Source organism: Lipophrys pholis, assembly GCF_963383615.2.
Source record: "Lipophrys pholis genome assembly, chromosome: 11".
Classification (NCBI taxonomy): domain Eukaryota; kingdom Metazoa; phylum Chordata; class Actinopteri; order Blenniiformes; family Blenniidae; genus Lipophrys; species Lipophrys pholis.
Genome location: NC_137631.1, coordinates 4,773,455 through 4,797,717, shown reverse-complemented (window position 1 = coordinate 4,797,717; position 24,263 = coordinate 4,773,455). Strand labels below are relative to the sequence as shown.

Here is a 24,263-nt window from a genome sequence, read left to right as displayed (position 1 = left end):
CATGAAAAAGTTCTATATTTTTTCTCACTGAATTCAGAAAGTGAAGATGTAGATTCATTACACATAGAATGATGATTGTGGGTGATTGTGGGTCGCAGATCATGAAAACGAAAAATTCACTGTCGCAGAAAATTACAATATTACATAACCTCAATTAAAAAAAGGATATTTTCTAAAGAAATGTCGGGTTTCTGAAAAGTATGTTCATTTCTCTGCACTCAATACTAATGCTAAGATCAAGCCCGGTAGTACCACGGTCACTGAACATCTTCTGGTTCCTTTGACTGTTTGGGAAGGTGCCGAGTCCTGCTGGAAAATGAAAACCAGCTGGTCAACAGAAGGAAGCAGGAAGTCCTCCACACTGTCCTGGTAGATGGCTCTGTTGACTGTGGACCTGAGAAAACACAGTGGACCAGCACATGACGTCGTGTTGGACCCACCAAAACGCCACGAAAGATTTGTGTTTCCAGGTCCAAGAGCGTTAAGGCTGTTTGCTCATTAACCTTTTCAGCACCTGAGCACACGCTGTGTTGATGCTGACGGGCTGGAATTGATCCCAGATCAAAACACGGGAAGCGGAAGCTTCATGAGGCTGTTCAGACTTATTTTCACTTTCTTGTCTTGATATTTTATTTTCTCTGTCACCGTTTTCGACAAACAAAAACACGTCACTTGTTCAATGATGTTACCTGCATTGAAAAAACAAGTGTTGAATCACAAATTCAGATAAGATAAGATATCCTTTATTTATCTCACATGTGGAGAAATTTGCAGTGGTACAACAGGATAGTAAAGAGAAAGAAGTACACATAGCGGAAACTAAAAAAGCAGATAAAAATACAATATAATAAAAAATATGCACACGGTGCCTATAAGTGTGGACATGTACAGAATATGGGGGCGGATGTATTGCACATAGTAGATAGTAAATACGTTTTTATAGATTATTGCACAGTTGGAGTCGAGTGATATTGTCCGGTTGTGGTGTTTCAGTGGTCTACTGGGAGCAGGCTTGGTTGAAGAGTCCTGAATTTTTCTCCACCATACCTTTTCTGTGCACAGTGTCCTGCAAGAGTTCAAGTCTCTGTGGCGTCAGGAAGAATCATTTCAAGTCATTTCGAGCTGAAATTGCAGCGCGACCGACGGTCAACGTCCAACAAGTTGTTGTTTCCTACTCCAGTTCGTTCTCCACTCGAAGGTTCACCTGCTGGGGTCGAAGAGAAAAAGTCCTACTTCTTCGACCATAATTCAGTAATGCCGGGGACGTGTGTTTGCGATGCACTGCCCCCTGCAGTTGGGGAGCGGGAGCCGCGTGTAGTGTAAATGGCACACACGTTCTCTCGATGTGATTCCGCGCGTCACCCCGTCCGTCAAGCATGGAACCGCCTCAAGAGCTGACGAGCTTCACGTCAAGTCATATCGAACATTTCACATTTACAGCCTCTGTCGAGCCTCCTACGGTCCTTCATATTACCTTCAGTTCAGTCATTCACAACATGTTTATTATAAAAGTACAGAAAGTCCAGCATCCACCCAAAATTGCTCCATAATGTGAGGTTAAGCATGCGAAAGAGCTCCGAGTTAATCAGTGAGTTCCCCTCCTCTCCTTGCTTTGTATGCAGTTTTCTGTCATGTGGGTGAAGTAGCTTTAGTTTCTAGTTGCCACGAAGGGAAGAGACATTTCACCCACCCCTGCCCAGCTAATTGCTGCCTGAGTACGACTGATGTACTCCAAATCATCAGAGACGGTGACTAAACTCTTCTTGGCACCACTCGGATCCGTTTCAAGCCAAATGAGCCAATTACAGATCTTCTGCGGGCTGATTTGAAAAGCGTGAGTCACGTTTGCTCAAATCTGCACTTGGTGTTCTTGTCGTGTCAGTTGTCGTTTGAACAGTCTTAATTTTCCCGTCTTGTTAAACTCTTATTTGTCATTGAACCAACAGCTCGAAGGTCTTTAACCACCCAGTCAGCTTCAAGTCTGGCGTTTTTGTGTTTACACTACGTGTCCACATGCGCCGTCACTTGGACTTTGCAGCCATATGTGACGCCTGAACCTGTCAGTCCAAAGCCACAGACAAGTTGTGTGCCGCTCTAACGGCCTCGGTTCGGGAGATGGTGGCGGTGGGAGGTCGGCGGGAAAATTTCTCTCATTGAGAGCATCGGTGATGAGGCACAATATATTGCAGCTATCATCAAACATGCACGATTCACAAAACCATGCACTGTGCCTTCATCCCCTGCAAATTCAACCTGATGAGATTTCAAATATGGGAAGTAGAACTGTAGCTCGTGGCAATACAGTCACAACAATTGTAGGAATAACTCATTTTGAGAATTATTACTTCATAACGGTCAGCCACGGTGCAGAAGTCAGAAGCAAAACCAAGGAAAGAGGAAAAAGACACTCAGCCACTGTTGGTGGAAACGAGAGACGACAGGAAGAGCAGAGTGACGTGAGAGAACAATTCACAAATGTGTTGCCATCATCTGCACGAGTTCAGAAAAATCCAGCATCCATCCAAAAAAGCCTCATAATATGAAGTATGTGCAATAGATGAGGGTAGAGTTATTTCTTGAATAATACATTTGCAAACATTTCAAAATAATAAACAATATTAAAATTGAATCTATTGTGGATTGAGGCTGTAACACATAGATGTCAAGTTCATTTTAGTTCAGGGGCCACATAGAGCACGGTTTATATCTTGAATGGGCCTAACTGGTGAAATAAGGTCATAATAACCTTTAAATTTAAACTTTAAAGTTTTACTTTGTTGTGACGCAGAGTATATATATTTAAAATGATATTTTCACTTAACCAAACAATTTCTGAAAATGTCTACAATCTCAACTTAAAAACCAATTTTAATGAAACCGTCTGACACACAATGCAGTGAAATGTCCATAAAACGTCGCCTACAGCTGTTGCATTATGGGTGTTTTTGAAAACTCACCCTGACAGCACGGCGTTGAGGCTAATGCTAGTGTCTTCTAACTTTCAAGGCAGCTTCACTGACATCTCAGCTCAAGTCTCGGTGTTGTGTTGTGTCGCTGCTCTTAACAATTTTGCTTTAAAAAAAAAATAAAAATCTGTTTTCCTCAAAATGTTTCCAGTTTTCTTGATGGTTTGACTGGACTGGAGCGTCTTGTGGGCCGGCTCTGCCCGGTGGTAAGATGTCAAAAAAGGTGGGGCACTGCAAATACTTGTCGGATGCACTGTATGTGCCATTTTCTATAAATTCATACAAAAGGTTCCGTTTTAACTCCTATTCAAATCGAATGTAATGTTGAGTTTATAAAGCTTAAGTCAAATGAAAAGAAAATCTGGGGTTTCACAAGGTGACACCTTATATAAGTATGTATTCACCAAGGCTGCGCAATATAGCAAACATATCACAAAAGACAGATTGGAACTACAATAATCAGAGTGTTTCAGCGTGCTTTGCATTCACGCTCTGGTCCTCGAGGTACTCGTCCAATCAGACGGAGCCCCTCTGACCTTTACGCTCGCCCTCTATGTGGAAGCGAGTTGATGAGGTTGTAAAATGCGTGAAGAGACGACATAATGAGCATCGTGATGGCACAAGGGACAGAGATGACCGCCACAAAGGAGGAGACAAAAGACCAACCTTGGCGTCCTTTAAAACTCCCGAGTTAACGCAAAGTGCGCCGACACAGCTCCCTCAATGGAAACACAGACACAGAGGAGTCTGCAGCAGAGGCCCTGGTACCCCATAGTCCAAAACACCGCGAAACACATCTGGACTGGATTGTTACACAGAGGGGGGAAAACGTGTCGTCATACCAGGTGACAATACGGCAGATTAACGTGAAAATCTAGATATCCAAATTTAATATTTTGCCACTTTTTAAAAAGAACAAGTTTTGAGTAGATCAGTACATGTTGACTTTAATCTGTTCATGAAAACTTCCGTCAGTTGAAGATTCTGCAGACTTGAAATGATAGTTTATTTATGTTTTCATCTAATATATACGGTATGTTAAGTCTGCACCATTATGACTGCAATACATATTTATGACCACCAGGGGCACACTTTAGTCTGTATTATGAGATGACATGATCACCATTACTGCTCAGATTATTCTGATCATGATATTAACTAGTCTGTTATATATTTTTGAGTTCCAGCGACACGTGGCCAAATGTTTTCTGCTTTTGAAGATATAAATATTGTAATAAAAATCCACACAGTGAACTGAGGTGTACTATTGTTTGAAATTGCAGTTCTTTTATTCAATTTTTCAGGTTTGTCTTGTTGTTGTAAAACAATATTTAAATATGGACTCCTTAATGATATATTAATACTTTTTTTTGTACTAAAACAAAAACAGAGATTTAGAGTTCCAGTTATTTATAGATGATATTGTTATTATTTACTGGTCAAAATCGAAATTAAATTGCGCTGTATGTCGGCCCCGGAAGTCAAATGAGTTTGACACCTCTGTCTTACATGCTCCTACAGGCTCGGCGACCACGGAATACCAGTCTTTTCTTTCAGCTTTCTAAACCTTTTGTTTGATACAACCCTCCAAATAAAATGACCACAAGCGCCTGCATTATACAAGACGTATGCCCCGATTAATAAAGTTGCACAATCTCATGCGTCTTTAAAGTCTGTGCTCTACATCTGACCCATAATGCCGCCTTCTAGTTAATCATCACAGCATTTTCCACTCCTACTATCAAAATGAAAACCTGTGTGATAAGCTGACGTTAAGCTGACCGCAGTGACCTTTGTAAACACGCGTTTATGGCCGAGCGCCGCGCAAGTCCACCTGACGACCTGAGCGGATCTTAATTTCCTTCTCGTTACATCCTGCGAGCAAATCCCAGAGACATTTCTCCGTGAAGACAATTAGAAAATCTGTCCGGAAATGTTGTGGGCATGTGTGTGCTTGGTAATGTTAATATCTTCCGCACATTATAGATATTTTGAATTTGTTTGCTTAAAAAAAAAGGCTCAGTTTTCTGGCTGTTTACAGTTTGAACCCAGAAAACCCTGGAAGTGCATGAGGAGTGCACAGTGTTGGGCTGTGTGCAGGATCTAATGAGGAGACTCCTGGGATGGTGGAGCTCATTGATCCAGCCTCTCCACCCTGTTGACTGCAGTCGGACTCTCGGCTCTCAAACAGCGTGTGGATCTGGACATGTCCAGCAGCAGTTCAGACAAACCGCCTCAACCCTCCCACTGTAATTAGGCCTCTCTCTCTATTTTTACCTCTTTGAACTTCACATCTGTGCTGCAAATATTTTCCTCCCTCCTCCATCAGCGACGTGTTCTGTGTCGCAGCTGCATCTACACAAAGTCTTTTTTTTTTTCCTTCTTCTTCTTTTCTTCTTCTCTTCGTGGTTCTGGTGGTCAGTTTGAAGATCTAAAATTGAGGACCGTGCTTGTCGTTGGTAGGACGTCGCCGCCGCGACGCTCCCTCGTCGTCTGTCCTGTTTCTCATCAGCATAAAGCAGCGAGGGAGAGGAAGAGCAGGGCGGGACATTGTTCAGAGCGAAGGTCATCCGCTGAACAATGACTCCTGCTCCAAGTGATCGCACACACACCAAACTGAAGCATGCGCATGCTCACGTTTAAGTGTGTGTGTGTGTGTGAAAGCATTTTTTTTGTTGGTCGTAGTAGAAGCAGCTTTTTTTCTTGGCCGGGTATTCAGGTCATTCCATCTGACAGCACACTGCCATCCTCAGGCCACAGCTCCGGACCCGGGACAGGAAGTGGAGAGCGCTCCCACAGCTATCTTGTGCACTGACCTTTCAAATAACCTACCAAGTAAACATGAAGTCATTTCAAGGCACAGCGAATCCAACATCCATTCATCCATCCTCTAGGCTGCTTTATTCAACCTAGAGCCCGGCTGGCGGCGGCGTGGTGGCTACAGCCTGAACGGCTCACACGTCATCTGAGGCCGTTTCAAACGAAATCGCAAAAAAATGTGCATTTTCAGAGGCTGAAAGCGGCGTGCTCGTGTGAACGGACGCCCAGAATGCAACAAATGTTCTGCGTTTTCTCTCAAAAACGCCGCACAAACAGGGCCTGAGACGCCAAAAACAGCCACACATGTGCAGGGAGAACATGAAAACCCACCCCCACCCCCGGAGAGGTACCCTGGAGCTTATTTTTGTTGCTGTGACATTATTATTATTATTATTATTATTATTACAATGCAAGATGATTTCAAACGTTCCATGAGAGATATTAAATTACGTGACGTTAAGCGGGTAGTTTTATTTGCTTTCTATTTCATAATGTGGGCAGAATTTGAGTTTAATGGCATCTTAGAAGGACTACTCTCCATCGCTCTGCAACTCCAAATCTGAGATCATTGTGCTCGAAATATACGGATCGGATGTGTGCTTAGAGATTCAGTCAGCGGTAACTAGTAACAAGAATTCAGTTTGGAAGATGATTGATTTACTTCACACCTGTAGCTTTTATATTACAAGAAGGGATTTAACACGGAGGCCGGTGCCACATTGGGCAGGATTCACTACATCCTGTGTCTGAGGCCCCAGACGTGAGGAAAGTCTGTCATCTCAACATGACGCAGGAACCAAAACGTACATCGTGACACATATTCTCAGAGGTGTGAGCGTTCAGAATAGATCCCTCACTGGACTGTTCCACACACTAATTAAAGTTTTACCGGTTCAATTCTTGTGAGTTTCACCAAACGCACACGATGAAAAAACAATTTGCCTCGAGCATCATTGAATTTTGACAAAACGGATGAAATTTACTGAACTCAGTCAAATTAGACAGGAACGCAGCCCGAGGGCCGAAGAAGCATAAACTGGCTCATCTCTTCATTCTAACTACTGGTCGTAAATCTTTTCTCTGCTTCATCGTCAATAATGGACACACACACACACACACACACACACACACACACACACACACACACACACACACACACACACACACACACACACACACACACACACTCACTCACTCACTCACTCACTCACTCACTCACTCACTCACTCACTCACTCACTCACTCACTCACTCACTCACTCACTCACTCACTCACTCAATGTCTCCCTTGTGGCGACTATTGATCCGCAGTTCTGATTTCCTCAAGTGATTAAATGGCTCAGCAGGCTATTACAATTTACACACACACACACACACACACACACACACACACACACACACACACACACACACACACACACACACACACACACACACACACACCCCTCTGCCTGATTGATAACTTGTGTGTCATTGATCACTTGTTGCCGAGTGGATTGTGTCCTTTTCTAAGCGGTGGGACACATCTGGCACTCAGCCAGGTGTCGTCAATACTGCTGAAAGCTTCGTGACGAGGGGAAGTGCTCTTTGTACACGTGACATAAAAATTCAGAGGACGCAAGGCAGCCGTTAAAGTGATCCTGAGACGTTTGAGGGTTTATTCTTAACACAGCAGGTGGGGGGAGTAAAAATGATTTATGTGAGTGAGCGGCATGAGGAGGATGATTATTCCAGTCGGCTTCTCAGACGGATGGTTTTATCATGTGTGTCTCATAGACGCTGTACGTCAGACGGCTGCGGACCTGAATGTTTTTTTGTTTTTTTTATCAGAAAGCTATCATTATGTGACTAATGGCAGCTCAGAGCTGGAGCAGAGAAGATTAAAGTAGTATTATTACTATTTACAGTCAGGAATGCTGGATTTTCCTTTACGGTTTAAATAACCTCTATGATGGTGTCACTTCTGAAGACTCAAAGTACCTGTATACAGGTATATAGACTGATTTTTTGACCGACCTGTTAATGTTATGCTTGAAATATTATTCCAACGTTTCATTTTTTGCACCGCTAACAGTTAAAGCTGAACGTTTGGTGTGTTTTACAGGTGATTTACGAAGAGTAAAACCACGAGCGACGCCACAGAAAGGAGTATTTAAATAAAAGCTTTGCATTCTTCAGGCCCCGTTTACACAACAACATTTTTCAAGTGAACATGCAAAACTTCAGTTTTGTTTGTGTGTCCGTTGAGACGACAACGTTGGCTGGAGACACTGAAAACACAACATTTTGAAAACAACCCGACTCCATCTCCGCAGTATCAAGAACATACCAACAATAGAGGAAAAGTATCAATAATCTACCAGTAATCTTTAAAAAAGTATCAATAATCTACCAGAAATCTTTAAAAAGTATCAATAATCTACCAGTAGTAAAAATATCAATTGAATGCCGCATACTAGCATGACGGGTGTGTCTTTTTTCTACGGATATCACAAACTTATTAATTATATCTTAAGATGTGGAAAACATTAGGAAATCCAGCATTAACCATAAATTACCACTTTCGGGACGACAGAGCAGGTTTGCGGAAACGGGCCGGGCGGAGTGTTTAAGCTCTGAGGGGGGTCGTCCGCACACACACACACACACACACACACACACACACACACACACACACACACACACACACACAGAGAACTGCTTTTAAAACTTATTTAGTCCGACTTTATAAGGCCTGCTGGGAGATACTTGAATTAAATTCTGTTTTTGTTTTTTCTACATAAAGGCCTTGTTTCAAGTGAAAACGCATCATTAGTGTGTTTTTGCTTCAGAAAAGTTTTGCATTCACACGGTAACATTTTGAAAAAGATGACCCCGGTCCACACGCGAACGGCATTTTATGTAACCACATAGTTTTCGGCTGCTCATCCACATGGCACGTCGGTGTTTTGAAAACGGGTTCCAGAGTGGAGAAATTTGAAAACGTCACCTCTGTGTTGACATGTGGACGGACAAGACGCACATTTGTTGAAAACAATGATGTCATTGCCCCCATAACGCCATTACACAAACCTCTCTGCGGCTCCATCCCTTCACAACAACAATGGCGGACTACATGCTACTGATGCTATTTGCTTTAATAAGGAGATACGTTGGATTCATCGACAGGGAGTTTCAAAATGGACGCTCCGTATTTTCTTCTCCATTTTTTTGGTGTGTGTATGTCTGTGGCAGCGTCACAGCGCCGCCTATAGGCCTGGCACATGTACTACATCATTTTGAGTAGTTTTCACGGTGTCGTGTGGACGCAGATATTTCCTACACCGATGCCGTTAAGAACCACGGGAAGAAAAAAGATTGTTTTGGTTGTGTGGAAAGGACCTGTGTGTCCGTTTACACAGAAACAGCAGAGACGCTGAAAGCAGTGTAGTTTTCAGATTGGTCCACTAGTGGGTGCTGTAGTTCGTTTTTGTAGTGAACCCACACACACATGCGCACAGGATAAACATTAACAATGGGAGAACGCAGACATTCGCATGGACCCAGGAGAACGTGGACGAGGAGTCATGCAGCTCTGGAGGAAACGTTGTTGTTATAGTCCATCTTCTCGCGGATGTGCAGAAGAAGTGTTTACTACAGCCGTGGTGCACATGTGCAGTAGCGGCGTTTCAGACAACTTGCATTTTCCATCATTTCCACGGAGACGAGCTGTTTTCGAAAAGTTCCGCCTTGGGATCCCTTTTCAAAAACAATCAAAGTTTTGCGTTTTCACTTGAAAACATCACGTAAGCATTTAGCCCATCTACACGACGGCGGAATTGGAGCGTTTTCAAAAAGTTGCGTTTTACCCAACAAAGGTTTCCTCTTTCAGTTGAGGAAGATTTTGTGCAAATGGGGCCTAAATCATATTTCTCCCTGATGAAATGAACCTAAACGTTTAAGATTTCTTCGTTCCCTAAAGATGCACTGTGATCTGTCTGCTGATAAACACCTTTGTTTTCCGTGTTGTGGCAGCAGTTGTGACTAAACCACACTCTGTCTGTGTTGTTGTAGTTTCCCAGGCTGGCTGGTTGACTCTTCGCTCTGACTCTATAATACAGAGTTTAAACAGACAAACAAAAGCGGCTCGGTTCCCACGACAAATATGACAAGACCCCTGCTCTGTTTTCATTGGCTGGGTGCGTGTGTGTGTGTGTGTGTGTGTGTGTGTGTGTGTGTGTGTGTGTGTGTGTGTGTGTGTGTGTGTGTGTGTGTGTGTGTGTGTGTGTGTGTGTGTGTGTGTGTGTGTGTGTGTGTGTGTGTGTGTGTGTGTGTGTGTGTGTGTGTGTGCGCCAGTGGTGTGTTATAATGAGTGTGAGCACCCTTTAGTCCCTGCTCACTCAGTGTGAAGAAGCGTCGCGTTTCCATTTTAAAGGTGAAGTTTTAGAAAGTGACCCCAGCGACATGTTTTCAGAAAAGTGCAACGCAGGTAGGAAAAGAAAAAAAAACAACTTTCCCCCGTGTTTCTTTCCACAGGTGGTGGTTCCCACGCGGGTCGGACAGGTGTACGTGTACGACACGGTGAAAACGCATCAGGACGAGTACGACGTCCCCCCCAGACATCAGCCCACGACGCACCAGGACATCTATGACGTCCCGCCCACCCGCCAGCAGTACTGCACACAGGTCATTCCCAGCCACAGTTTATCCTATTTTTCCCCGAATCTCTTTTTATACTGCGACAAATTATATCATATGAATGACAGGATAATGTTGCTCCTTTATGCTAAATAAAATAAACAGATACGCAACAAACGTGCTCCCTGTTGAAACGAGTGGCGATGCAGATTAAATCAAACTGTGACTGAAGATAAACAGAAGAGAACAAAGCTCAGAACTGAAGAGTGAATTCACACACCTTCAAAATTAGGTTAATAACTGAGATGCAGTACAAGAAGAATACAAACCTTTTCATTTCCTTCATCAGTTAGTTTTAATTCCTTAATATGGTTCAGAACGGGTAGCCATACTCAGTTTGCTCTTTTCTACTGTTTCTATTGTGGTTTTTTTACATTCTTGTAACTTCTGCACAACATATCGAACTTCAATTGACAAATAATACTAAAGTTAAAGTTAATCCGTATCTCATCCTCTCTCATGGTATGCTTCACAACATTCATCCATTGCTTGGTTGTTGGTCTGTAACTCTTCTTCCATAACAATGCAATACCTTTGACAGGCCGAGGTCTATGTTTCCTCTCTTTAGTTATTGCAAGTCAGATTTTCTGAGAATAAAAAACCCAGAAAGAAAAGTTTTGGATCCAAATAAGTGTGTTTGGAGATAATGAGGTTTTTTACCTCCTGGTAGAAACAATGTTCTTTTAGCTTCAGTGTGTTTCGTTTACTACGTCTGCTTTGTTTTGGTTTTATTTATTCCCTTTCCTCTGGGGTCACATAAGTCTGCATTGTCTTTTGGTATTGGGACTATTTTTAGATGAATTTAGTGTGAGCTGAAGATGATTTTCAGGCAAGTGATCGATCGGCAGGTGGTGAAACTGTGATATGATTTGTGTTAAGAAACAATCTGTTTGGACTCTTCCTCCCTGAGGGCAGAGTCGAGGCGGAGAGGGAGGAATCGGAGCACAAACACCTTCTGCAATTCAGTTCAACCAACAAAAACAAGCTGGAGATTCCATCACACCCGAGGCTTTATTTGTTCACATGTGATCCTGCAGGAGCTTTTTATTCTTGTCCATATCACACAACTCAACCTTGAGGTGTTGTAGTGGCTCACAGTCCAGACACTTGTCTCTGTCTGTCAGCAGAATATTAACATTTAATGGAGTATAATATTCATCCTTTTAGCCTGTGAATACTGCATGAGTCCGAGGTGGGGCTCATTCATACATCTCAGGCAGTTTGTGTGACTTTATTACATTTTGAAAAGTCAACTTGTGCATAAATTAACAATGTTCTCTACCTACAATGGTGGGAATTTGTATAAACACACACATACACTTTATGTATAGAGTTCATGATGCTGAATCAGGAGGTCGCCAACATACTCCCGCAGCAGAATGAGCGCTGGAGTCAGAGCGGGAGAGAAAGAAAGAAAAGCAGAAAAATGAGCTGAATATAAATCAGAGTGTCGCTGTGAGTTTGGGCCTGTTGTTACAAACGAGAGCGATTCTTCCATCTGCCACATTGCATCTGTGTCCAGCGCAGCAACGGAGCTGCTTTCAGAGACGGAGAGCTTTTCCTGCCTGCTCGGGGGAACTGAATCGCTGGCACTGCAGTAATATGGGCGAGACTTCACGCAGGAGACGGAGAAAATTGCAGACCGGTCTACAAGTTTGGAAACGGAGGGATGCAAAGCTCGTCGCTCTCTCCGTCGTGGATCAGTATGAGTTGAGTTAGTGTGTTAGCCAGTGGGGATGTCGCCCCTGCTGAGGTGACATTTAGCTTTCTTATTAAGTACAGCTTATTTAAAGACACTATAGAATGACTGAGAGAGCGAGAGAGAGAGAGAGAGAGAGAGAGAGAGAGAGCGAGAGAGAGAGAGAGAGAGAGAGAGAGAGAGAGAGAGAGAGAGAGAGAGAGAGAGAGAGAGAGAGAGAGACGTTAATATATATGTGTATCATAATAGTATAAGTGGACATTTAAAAGTACCAATATTACTTTTTAGTAATATCTTTATCTTTATAGGATGGAGGTCCTGAATTTACAGCGAACACCATTTCCATGAAGTTAAACACAGGGACGCCATCTAGTGGAGAGGCTCCTCCATCCAGGCTGTTTGGGCTTGTTTTAGTTGGACTCAAATGTTTGACCATCATAAACCTCGACCCCCCCCCCCCCCCCCCCCCCCCCACCCCCCACCACTACCACTCCTGTACAATTACAAGAGCAAGTTGTATTTCACACTCTTTGTGAAATCCAGTTTCTTTGTTATGTTCTGTAACATTGAGTTCCTTTTTCTCTGAGGATGAACTCTTTGGGTTTTCCCTCCGTCCTCGGGGTTGTTTGGTGGACTGGAGCTGCTTCAGCTTCAACACTTTCAAACTTTCATCCTCCAGTTTTTTTCACCACAAAAGCTGTGACTTGGTCCATTGCTTCAATGAAGCCACGTTCTATGTAACTCTCTCTGTACACTCTTTGATTCATCTTTCTCTTCAACCCTCCACCCTCCTCCACCCATCGTGTTTTCCAAATTCTCGTCATCAACAACTAAACAATATCAGATTTTCTGTCTTTCTGTCCGTAGTGAGATGAGGATGAGACTCAGGAGGACAAAACATGTTCTTCTTTAAAAAAAAAAAAAAAAACACTGATAAAGCATTTCCTGTTGTGCAACAGCCCCTTGATAGACGTGTGGACTCCTCATGGGCTCGTTTCCTCTGACATGGATGTTTCTTTCTCTCTGTTCAGGTCTATGACACTCCTCCCATGGTGGTGAAGGGGCCCTCTGGTGGTCAGGACATTTATGACACCCCAGCAAGCACAGAGAAGAACACTCAGCAGACGGTAAGCGAGGCTTGCTTTGGATTTGGTGTTCAGGAGCAGAACTCAATGCGGTTCAATACAACACAGTCATTTCAAGGCCCAACAATTCCACGTGAGCAAGCAGAGGAGACGGTGGAAAGGAAAACATGTTTTGAGCAAGACGGAACCTGCAGAACCCGACTTAGAGGTGGAGACTTTCTGTTGAATAAGAAAACGCTTGAAGTTTCGTTTCCTATTGGAAGGTGTGCCCCCCTAGTAACTTTAAAGTGTAAATAACTTCAGAGCTTGTGTATGAGTGGGAAACAGGCGTCAACGAAACACTGTATCCTAGGTTACACACCAAAAGTTTGTTTTGTCACTTTAGATTTTTCAACTACGTCGACATCCAGCTGTGATGAACTGCAATAACAGGATAATGATTGTTTTTTTAAACAAAAAACATGCAAGGACTGTTATTATTTTTGCACTTTTCAAGCCATTAGCTCTTTTATTTATTCTGTTTCTAGAACAAACGTTTCAGATAAATTCATGTTAGTCTTATATCTTAGATTTTTGATATTAGGATTGACTGAGCCCAGGATGATTGAATGATTTCTGAATGGACCGTGTTATTCCTGAGTTGCTTTAGTTTGTTCAGTATCATCATATTTATGTAAATCAAGCTTTACAATGGATTCAAGGAAATAAAAAATGAAAGAATGACATGAACAGCTACAGTTGGGACACCTCTGACTAAAGACTGTTCATAGTTTGCAGTGATTTGTTCAACGTTAACTGAGAGATAGAATCTTGGTACGATGCTGTGTGAGGTGCGTTGGCGCAGTACAAACACCCTGAAATGACTCGGAAAGCACGTCTATAACTGGAACTCTTTTTCCTCGTTCGTCTCTTCAGGTCTATGACTTCCCCCCCTCCGTCAGCAAGGACGTCCCCGATGCTCAGCCAATCCGAGAGGAGACCTACGACGTCCCGCCCCACTTTGCCAAGCTGAAGCCCCCGGTCCCCGTCCCGCCCTGTCAGTACCTGCAACACAACCTCAACGACGACGACGACGAGCCGCCGATTCCAGAGGACGTGTACGACGTCCCGCCCCCCATCCTGACCGACAAGCACTACCGCAGGGACAGGGGAGGGGTCACACAGGCCCCCCAGGACATCTACGACATCCCCGCCGTCCTGCGCACCGGAGCCCACGCCACGCAGGATGTGTACGACTTCCCCCGGGAGCGAGAGGAGGGAGGCGGAGGGAGGGGAGACCAGTATGTCTACGACGTCCCACCACAGGTACAGAACTCCAAACCATCCGTTGAGTCTGACATCATGCTGATGCATCCCGGGGGCAGTGGAGGCCCAGAGGCCAGGGATGAGTCCAGAGAAACAAAGTATGCGGGTTCGAATCCCACAGCGGACAGGTCACCACTGTGTGAAGTATGATCAGTTTATGTTGGGTGTTATATTACTACGTCAGACTCACAGTATTTAACAGGCTCCAGGCCCAGTTTAGTCTGCAGGTCGGCCAGAGCACCAACATTCACCTTAATAAACTTTACATACATTTCAATGGTTTTTTTTTTTATTATATTTTTGTTGCGTTTTAGGTGTCAGTTTACGCAACTTTTTGAAAATGCTCCGACTCCGTCTCCATGGAAACGGCCTAGCATGCTCACCACGTCGTTTTTAATGGTTCTGCTGTTTCCGTGTTTTTGAAACGTTGCCGTGTAAACGCGAAACTTTTCTGAAACTAAAACGTGAAGATAAGTGTTTTCACTTGAAACGCTGTCGAGCAATCACTCTCCTCGCAGTGGGTGTGTTGTTTAAAAGCTGCTGTGTTTTCCAGGTTGTCCGTGACGCCCAGTCGACCAGCGAGGAGCTGACCGTGACCTTCAAGCGTCTGTCAGCGTCCAGCACGGGCAGCACGCGGAGCAACCACTCCGCCTCGTCGCTGGACATGGTCCCCGTCCGGGACACCTCCTCCATGGGGGCCCCTGGGAAACCCCTCATCCTGGACCTGGATCAGGCCATGGAGCGTCTGTCCCGCCTCCAGCAGGCGGTGGAGTCCAGCGTTTCCCTCATGATGTCGTTCATCACGGGGAACTGGAGGAGCCCCTCTCACCTGGAGGGGAACTTGTCGGCCATCCATCAGGCCGCTGACCGTGTGCGTGCTGCTGTCAGAGATTTCCTGGAGTTCGCCCGGGGGGCCGTGGCCAACGCCGGCCAGGCCACAGACCGCTCGTTACAGACCAAACTGGGCCGTCAGGTGGGGAAGATGGAGGAGGTGTTCCAGAGTCTGATTCAACACAGTCAGAGTTTGGACGCCGTCTCCTGGTCACACACGGCACTCACAGCCCCGCCCCCAGGAGGCGACGACCTAGACCGACTCATCATGACTGCTCGAGGCATCCCGGACGACACCAAGCAGCTGGCCTCTTTTCTCCACGGTAACGCCTCACTGCTCTTCAAACGGACCGTCCGGCAGCAGCAGCAGCTCCCTCTCCCTCCGATCCCCGGGGAGATGGGCGGGAACATGACGGGGTCGGGCAGCGGGAGCTATCAGGGAGGGGAGAAGGTGCACATCCAGTCCCGGCCCCTCCCCTCTCCACCCAAGTTCACTGCTGCAGACGAAGAGGAAGGAGTGGACCGGCCCTACGAGACCACGGAGGAAGGCTGGATGGAGGACTACGACTACGTCCACTTACAGGTAGATACACACTCCTGGGATTCTTTCTTCCTGTGCAGGCGGTGGTGGACTCCAGCAGGGGTGTCAAACGTACGGCCCGCGGGCCAGAACTGGCCCGCCAGAGTCCACTCCGGCCCGTGAGGTGATATTTGTTAATTCTATTCACAAAGCACATTCAGATAACCACAGAGGAGCAATGTGATGTACAAGGAAATAGATAAGATGTAAAAGTGCACAATTCTCAGGTTATAAAATAGATGAAAGATGATATATGATGAATACAAATAAAACTAACGCAGTGGAAACAAAGCAAAAAACCATCCACAAGAGGCTGCAGCTCGCCAAACCACCAAGAAAATTGTACAACATTCCAAAGAAAACATTGATCTTTGCCAAATTTCTTCAGAGTAGTGGACACAACACAACACTGAGACCCGAGCTGAGACGTCGGTGATGCTGCCAGGAAAGATAGCAAACTCGCATTAGCCTCACAGCCGTGCTGTCAGGAGGAGATTGTGGAAAGATGCAGAATGCAACAGCCAGAGGAGAAGTTTTAAGGACATTTTACTGTATATATAACACCAGAAGATTTTCATTAAAATTGGCTTCATGTTTACACTAGAGTCATTTTCTGTAGTAATTGTTTGATTTCTGTGAACATACAGACATTCCCATCACACACACTGTGTTTGACACCTCTGTTTTAGCTGGGGAAGCACTTTTGCTCACCATAAAAGACAAATCAAAATCTCGAGAATCCTGCTAAGCCAACTGGGCACACCTCATTTTAAGAGCAACCCACCTCTGCAAAAGCTGTCCAAAGAAAGCATAGCCGCCGGATCGTAACATGAACAGTGTGTGTTTGAAGCCAGCCAAGACGACTTCCACCCCGACCACAGTCTTCAGCATACGATGCCTTTATTCAGGCCAATATGTCTGAGCACTCGTTACGTTACGTTACGTTACGTTACGTTACGTTACGTTACGTTACGTTACGTTACGTTACGTTACGTTACGTTACGATACGATACGATACGTTACGTTACGTTACGTTACGTTACGATACGTTACGTTACGATACGTTACGTTACGTTCCGCGACGTTACCTTACGTTATGCTACGCTATGTTACGTTACGTTACGTTACGTTACGCTACGCTATGCTACGCTACGCTACGTTACGTTACGCTACGCTACGTTACGTTACGTTACGTTACGCTACGCTACGCTACGTTACGTTACGTTACGTTACGTTACGTTACGTTACGTTACGTTACGGAGTCCAGGCATGGAGTCGTGTGTTGGCCTCTATCGGCGCTCCTGTACGTCACACATTCAGCTCGGTGAAGGTGAATCCAGCCATAATATATCAGGTTGTTTGTTTCCAGTTATGGTGGGCAGACATTTCATCTGACGGTCCTCTGAAATCAGATGTGTTTAGATAACCTCTCCAAGTGCGTCTAAATCCTAGTTTCCATAACAGCGTGTCTGTTTGTTGATCTGTCAGGGAAAGGAAGAGTTTGAGAAGAACCAAAGGCAGCTGCTGGAGAAAGGCAACATTATCAGACACAACAAGACACAACTGGAACAGCAACAGGTACCTGAGTCTTTCTCTGCGTCACTCTCTCTTCCTTTTGCACTTTTAATTCAGCTTGTGTTTGACAAGTTTAGTCCACAATTAGAACCTGAGACCACTGAAGTAGCGTACATGCAATGTACATTAATCACATGTTTAGACTGTCACAAGGCCACACTCACAGACTGGTTTATAATTGTGAGTGAGCACCTTTCACACGCCAAACGAGAAAGAAAGCCCCGGATTTGACCGGAAACCTGAGCAGACAATTCATTTAGTGAATTATAATTCCCTTTATAGTCTATATCCCACCACACACACACACTCAGGTCTGTGTGCACAGTGCACTGAACAAAACCATACCAACACACACTCCCACAAAGACACCGACTCGTCCTCGCTCACAAACACGTTTTAGTTTTGATACTTAAATACATGCATTCAACTACAAATGCTCTTCTTTTAACGTGCAAGATTAAATCCTGATGACTTCCTCCATAGAGAAGTCCGTATTCACGAAGCATCCTCAGGCTAAAAGTCGCTCTTAGTGACGTCTCTCTTAGAAAGAATCGTAGAATTCCTCGAAATCTAAGATTTTTCTTCGATTTACCAACATAAGGAAGCTTTTTCTTAAAATGCTGCTTCTAGTGATTAATTTAATTATTAAGAATGAGTTCTAGATGATCATAATAGTATGAAACTGATTTATTCCTTCTTGTCCATTTACCTTCTAAGGAAGAGTAGTGTCCTGAGAAACTGAAATAACAGCTTCAGTTGTTATTGATCCGAGCATTAAACAGAACATTAAACAGCATTAAACAGAACCGTTTGCCAGTTGGAGGGAGGCTGATTGATAGAAACCCTCTACAGCAGGAGTGTCAAACATAAGACCACAACAGGCTCCAATCTGACCAAACAACCAAACAAATTGTAAAGATTTCAAAGATAACATTGACTTATTTTAAACAAATGTCTTTTTTTTCTTTCTATTTCTTCTTTTTCTTTTCTTCCCTTGTCCTGTTCAGCAGCTCAGGAAGACAATATGAAGTGATTCGGAGTCTTTCAGTGTCAGAACAGATTTGGAATCTATGGTGGCCTGGAAGTGCAAAGCAGTACAACCTTCAGAAAACACTGCCAAATCCAAAACGCACTACAAATTAGAGAAAACACTGCCAAATCAAGAAAATACAGCAGAAGCGTTTGGTATCTGCTGACAGCAGGGCCGGTCTCTGTAACAGGAAGTCATTCCTGCCCACCGGTCCGCGGTGCGTTGATAACAGACCGTCTTCCATAGTTAAGAGACAATATATCTTGTCCTCACTGTGGCCTACATGTACTGACGGCTGGTCGAGGCTTTATTGAAGCTTTGATGGTTCATTTTAAACTTGGTTCATTATTCAAAGCTTCTAAGACACACGGTGCTCAAGGAGGACATCTAGTGGTCAATAAAATTAAGAGCAATGGAGACGAGATTGGTTCATAGATCGGTTCATAGACAGCACGTCCAATCAGTGAAGACGCTGCCGGCAGCAGGTACCTGATGTTTTCCTTGTGTTCGGTGGATTTGGCAGTGTTTTAAAATATCTTCCTGTTGCCGCCTTTATTAGAGACTGGCGTGTGTGCGTGTGTGCGTGTGCGTGTGTGCGTGTGTGTGTGTGTGTGTGTGTGTGTGTTTACTTCTCATGCAGAGTTTTGACGAGTCCTTCAGAACATGATCTTCTCCTGAAATAACATGAATTTGCTTGATTTGAGAATTGCGGCCGTCTTCGCCAAACCATCATCATCATCATTGCAGATTATTGCGAAGAACTAACTGTACCTTTCCACTTTTTTTGCTTTCAGATTAAACAATTTGAGCGTCTTGAGCAGGAAGTCAGCCGGCCAATCAACAACGACATGACAGGCTGGGTCCCCGCCGCGCACCACCCGCTGGCCAATCAGCTGGCCCACAACGGCTCGGGAGGCTCCGCCTCCTCCAAGCTTTGCCACGGCGACCGGCAGCTGCTCCTCTTCTACCAGGAGCAGTGTGAGCAGAACGTCACCACGGTAACCAACGCCATCGACGCCTTCTTCACCGCCGTCAACTCCAACCAGCCGCCAAAGATCTTCGTGGCGCACAGCAAATTCGTCATCCTGAGCGCGCACAAGCTGGTGTTCATCGGCGACACGCTGTCCCGCCAGGCCAAGTCTCCGGAGGTGAGGGCCCGGGTGGCCCAGACCAGCAACACACTGTGCGAAAAGCTCAAAGACATTGTGATCAGTACAAAGACAGCGGCGCTGCAGTATCCGTCCCCCGGAGCCGCCAGGGAGATGACGGAGCGGGTGAGGGAGCTGGCCGGATGCACGCAGCAGTTCAGGATGGTCCTGGGACAGCTGCTGGTCATGTAGGGGGGACGGACGCCATCCACTCAGTCAGAAAAACTCCCAGGAAGCAATGCGGTGAGGTCAGACCACCCAAAATGCCCCTGCAGAGCTGGGTGGGAGAACCTGGAGCTCCTGGAGCCCGGACTGATGCAGGAAACCTTCGGTTGGAGACCCCGCGTGCCTCAACAGGCTGAGGCTCCCCGTCTCTCCCTGCGGGGTCTGGGACCCCCATGTGAGACCGGGGACGCCCGCCCCACATCTGTCTCTGCCCTGGGTTCAGTGGGATCACTCCTCTCTCCTCCCTTTTTACTCCAGACGAACTCAAGTGAACGTTTTCTCTTCAGTGGGCTGGGCCAAAGGCTGTAAAGTAATCTCTGTACATATTTAAGTTACCTACTTAGTCAGATAAGCAGAAAGAAAAAAAGCTTCTCGTATATAACTATGAATAAATGGTTCTTTTCTGTTTTGAAAAAAAAGAAAAGATAAGAACAAAAGTGTAGTTTTTAGATGGTATCTATTATTGTTCTTGATATTGGTATACCACATAATTATGACTCTTGATCCTTGTATCAATGTTGTTATGGGTGTGTGAATTCCAGATGTTACGTCTGATTATGCCTGAGCGCTTTCTCATTCCTGACAATGGCACACTTACAAAAAACAACCACACACACACACACACACACACACACACACACACACACACACACACACACACACACACACACACACACACACACACACACACACACACACACACTTCTCAGTAATTTGATCCACAGAGTTGAGGCCACTGCTGCCAAACGATGAGCACAGTTTAGGATGATCTTGTGCCACATCAGAGGCTTTTTTTTTTTTTTTTGGTAAAACTGTATGTATATTGTTTTGTAAGAGGCATGTCTTAGAGAGAAGGATGTGTAAAAGGTTCAGCAAATGCAATTAAACCTGCATTTCTTTTTTTTTTCCTCTGACACGGTTATGCCTGCTTTCTTTTTATTGTCAAAAACTGTCACAACAAAGGGTTTTTTTACTTCATCCACCGTATTGCCAAAAGTATTCGCTCGCCTTCTTTAACGAGAGGATTGAACATGTCAGTCCACCCGTTTGACTCTTTAACAGCTTCAATTCTTCTAGGAAGGCTTTCCACAAGGTTTCAGAGTGTGTTTATGGGAATCTTTGACCACTTGTGAGGTCAGACACTGATGTGGGAGGAGAAGGCCCGGCTCAGTGTCCCTCTTAATTCACCCCAAGGTGTTCAGTGGGGTTGAGGTCAGGACTCTGTGCAGGACAGTCAGACTGGATCATCCAGGTCTCTAAGGACTTTTGCTTTGCGCACTGGTGGTACCCTCTCCAAACTGTTCCCACCGCCACCAAACTTTACACTTGGTACAAGTGTTGATTGTGGAATATTTAGTAGTGAGGAAACTTCCCAGCGGGACTTATCCTATCATTGCGCCACGCTGGAATTCCCTGAGCTCCTGAGAGCAAATCCTTCCTTCGCAAATGTTTGTAGAAATAGTCTGCATGCCGAGCGACTTGATTTTATACACCAGCGGCCATGGAAGAGACGTGAACACCCGAGTTCACCGAGTTGGATAGCCGAGCAAATACTTTTGGCAATAAATTGTAAGCTGCAGTGGAGTCCACCTTGCTTCATTGTTGTGGGAGGTTCAGTCCATCCCTCCTCTGTAACACCTCTGCTCCGGCTTCAGGAATCACAATCACCACTTAATAACAAGCTGCGACTCAAACTCCTCTGTGTTTAAAGCCCCACAACACCGACTGGTGAAGATTGACTGTTTTACACCTCCTACTCAACTCCTGGTCACAGTCTGCTTCAGCCTCTTCAGTGAAAAGTAGTGATGGCCAAATGAAGCCTCACGAACCACTGTCTTTATTTTCTGAAGCCACTGGATGGCGCTGTCTGTTCAGGAAATGTTTGAAAACTCACTTCGTTGCCAGTCTTTCAGCCTCTCGCTTCAAGCCAAGAGCGCCATCTGGTGGACTCAGATAATGAAGTAGTTCATGAAGCTTCATTTGGCCTTCATGAGTGGAAAAGGTCATTTAGAGTCACGGACTGTCGGAGGAAGTGGATACTGGACAGCTGGATACTCTGAATATATCATGAATGTTTACTGTATTCAGATTGTCCAGAACAGGGATGTCAATCTAAAGACCCGTCGGCCAAAACATCAAGAAAATTGGAAACATTTCAAAGAAAACAATGATTATTTTTCTTCTTCTTTTTTTTTTTTAAACAATTGTCCTGAGAGTAACCGACACACACGACACTGAGACCTGAGCTGAGATGTCAGTGACGCCGCTGCCATGAAAGACAGCAAACGAGCATTAGCCTCAAAGCCGTGCTGTCAGGGTGAGATTGTAAAAAATACCCACAATGCAACAGCTGTAGAACTTTATTGGTCATTTCACTGTATTTTCCACCAGAAGGTTTCATTAAAATTGGCTTTATGTTGAGATTGTTGTGATTTTCAGAGATAATTGTTTTGTGATAATCCAGACATTTCCGTCGCGTGTTCTCTGCAACACAACAAAGAAAAACTTCAAAGTTTAAATCTGAAGGTCATTATGGCACCGCTGTAGCCTTCCAGCCCCGCAAGATGACGTTGTTCTGTTTGTGGCCCCCTGAATTAAAATGTGTTTGACTCCTCTGATGTAAACTGTCATGGAATGACTATATAATCTGGATTGAGTTTAATCGTCAACCTGTTGTTCAAGAACCGTCTGAGAGCTTCTTTTTTTCCTGCATGAAAGATAAATGGATCGAAAGTCTTTGTCAGTATTGACCAAAATATCTAACATAACATAAAGGAGTGAACTCAAGAAGAAAAGAAACAGTTGCTTTAATCTGAGCTGTCAAAATTGGGGATATTTTTATTTGCGGTCAGTGTAAATATATATTACTTAGTGTCAAAGTTTTTATTTGAAGTAATCCATCCTCTATACCTCTTTATCCGCGAGGCACACAACCACACACACTCACATTCACACCTCGGGGCCATTTAGGGTCCTGAATTAACCTCCCGTGGATGTTTTTGGACTGTGGGAGGAAACGGGATTACCTGGAGGAAACACACATGGGAAGAACATGGAAACTCCACAGACGCCCAACTGGTATTTGTACCCATGACCCGTCACTGTGAGGGCAGTGGGCTATCCACTGCTCCACTGTGCTCCCCTTAAAATCAAATAATAGAACTGAATTTTTTTTTTTTTTTTTTTTATATTTTAGATAATATGTAATCAACCCAAAAATATATGAAAATATCACTGTTTCGATTAACTTTCCTTTGTCTTGGATGTTTTTAAAATGCACCTTCAATGTTTTGCATTAAATCAAACTAGGTGGTGGATGTGGTGAACAGCGACCTCTACTGGAAACATTTATAATATAATTGTCAGTTGTCAACAAGTGAAAACTTTTTATTCCAGACCACAAAAAGGAAAATATGTTCAGTAGATACTGCACCCAATACTGCACCCGCTGTGGGTGGAGTTGTATATTTATGTGTGAACTACGACCACAAAGAAGATCAACACAATATATATAGAAGAGGCTGGAAGAGCTCCACAACGACTAGACTGTAAATCTCAAACCTCCCCATGATGTGAGAACTGACTGCCGCACCTGCCAGTCCACTCGTTTTTGTCGTCCGATTTGATGTTATTTAATTTATCTATATAGAATCTATTCATGCAGGAGTAAAGGAATGTGGGGAAAAATAAAAATCTGGTCAGAGATGTTAAGCCTGGTGCACACGGTCCCATCCAGATTAAAATCCTACATAAATACCACCTAACTGAAAGATAATGTCGTCAAACAAACAGAATAACTCCACAGTTTGCCCCAAACGATTATATTTCTGTTTCTGTTAAGGTTTCTAGTCTTTTTGAAACTGATCTCCGGTCACATCCACTCTTACTGGACTAGAGGAGCTGCTGACGGCCTGCACAGCACCGGCCACTGTCCCTCCGGCCTCCTCTGGAGGAAATAAACTGCTCATCTTACTCCTCAAACAGGAGACTCCGCCGTTTAAAACCTGGGCGACAGCATTGACTTTATATTTGGAGAGACTTTGATTTGGTCCAGATGACCGATTGGAGAGTTTAAAGGATTTAAACCAGTAATCTCTCATTTTCTCACAAAGATATTTTGGAAAATGCTGCGGAGGGTTTTATTAGTGGGGCGAAACTCGGAAGGGGTTTGGTTTTATTTCAGTGTTTCTTTTACATCATGTATTTAAACGTGTGTGTGTGTGAAAAAAGGCAATGTATCAAAAAATGAAGTATCTCTGCTATATTGTGTGCTTCACAAGATAAATATTTAAAACCAAGCTAAATATTTAGTTTCATCTTGTT

General features: G+C 44.4%; 1 protein-coding gene across 2 annotated transcripts in view; it reads left to right on the top strand.

The window, feature by feature from the left end:
- The window catches only part of bcar1 (BCAR1 scaffold protein, Cas family member), a 76,500-nt gene extending 53,945 nt beyond the window's left edge, over window positions 1-22,555 (top strand). For both annotated transcript variants that reach the window (XM_080475798.1, XM_080475797.1), the window contains exons 3-8: window positions 10,301-10,450; window positions 13,193-13,288; window positions 14,162-14,551; window positions 15,105-15,965; window positions 17,451-17,540; window positions 19,362-22,555. In XM_080475798.1, coding sequence (XP_080331924.1) covers window positions 10,301-10,450; window positions 13,193-13,288; window positions 14,162-14,551; window positions 15,105-15,965; window positions 17,451-17,540; window positions 19,362-19,907 — 2,133 coding nt within the window. In that variant the 3' untranslated portion in view covers window positions 19,908-22,555. The remainder of the gene's footprint in view (window positions 1-10,300; window positions 10,451-13,192; window positions 13,289-14,161; window positions 14,552-15,104; window positions 15,966-17,450; window positions 17,541-19,361) is intronic.
- The last annotated feature ends 1,708 nt before the right edge of the window (window positions 22,556-24,263 follow it).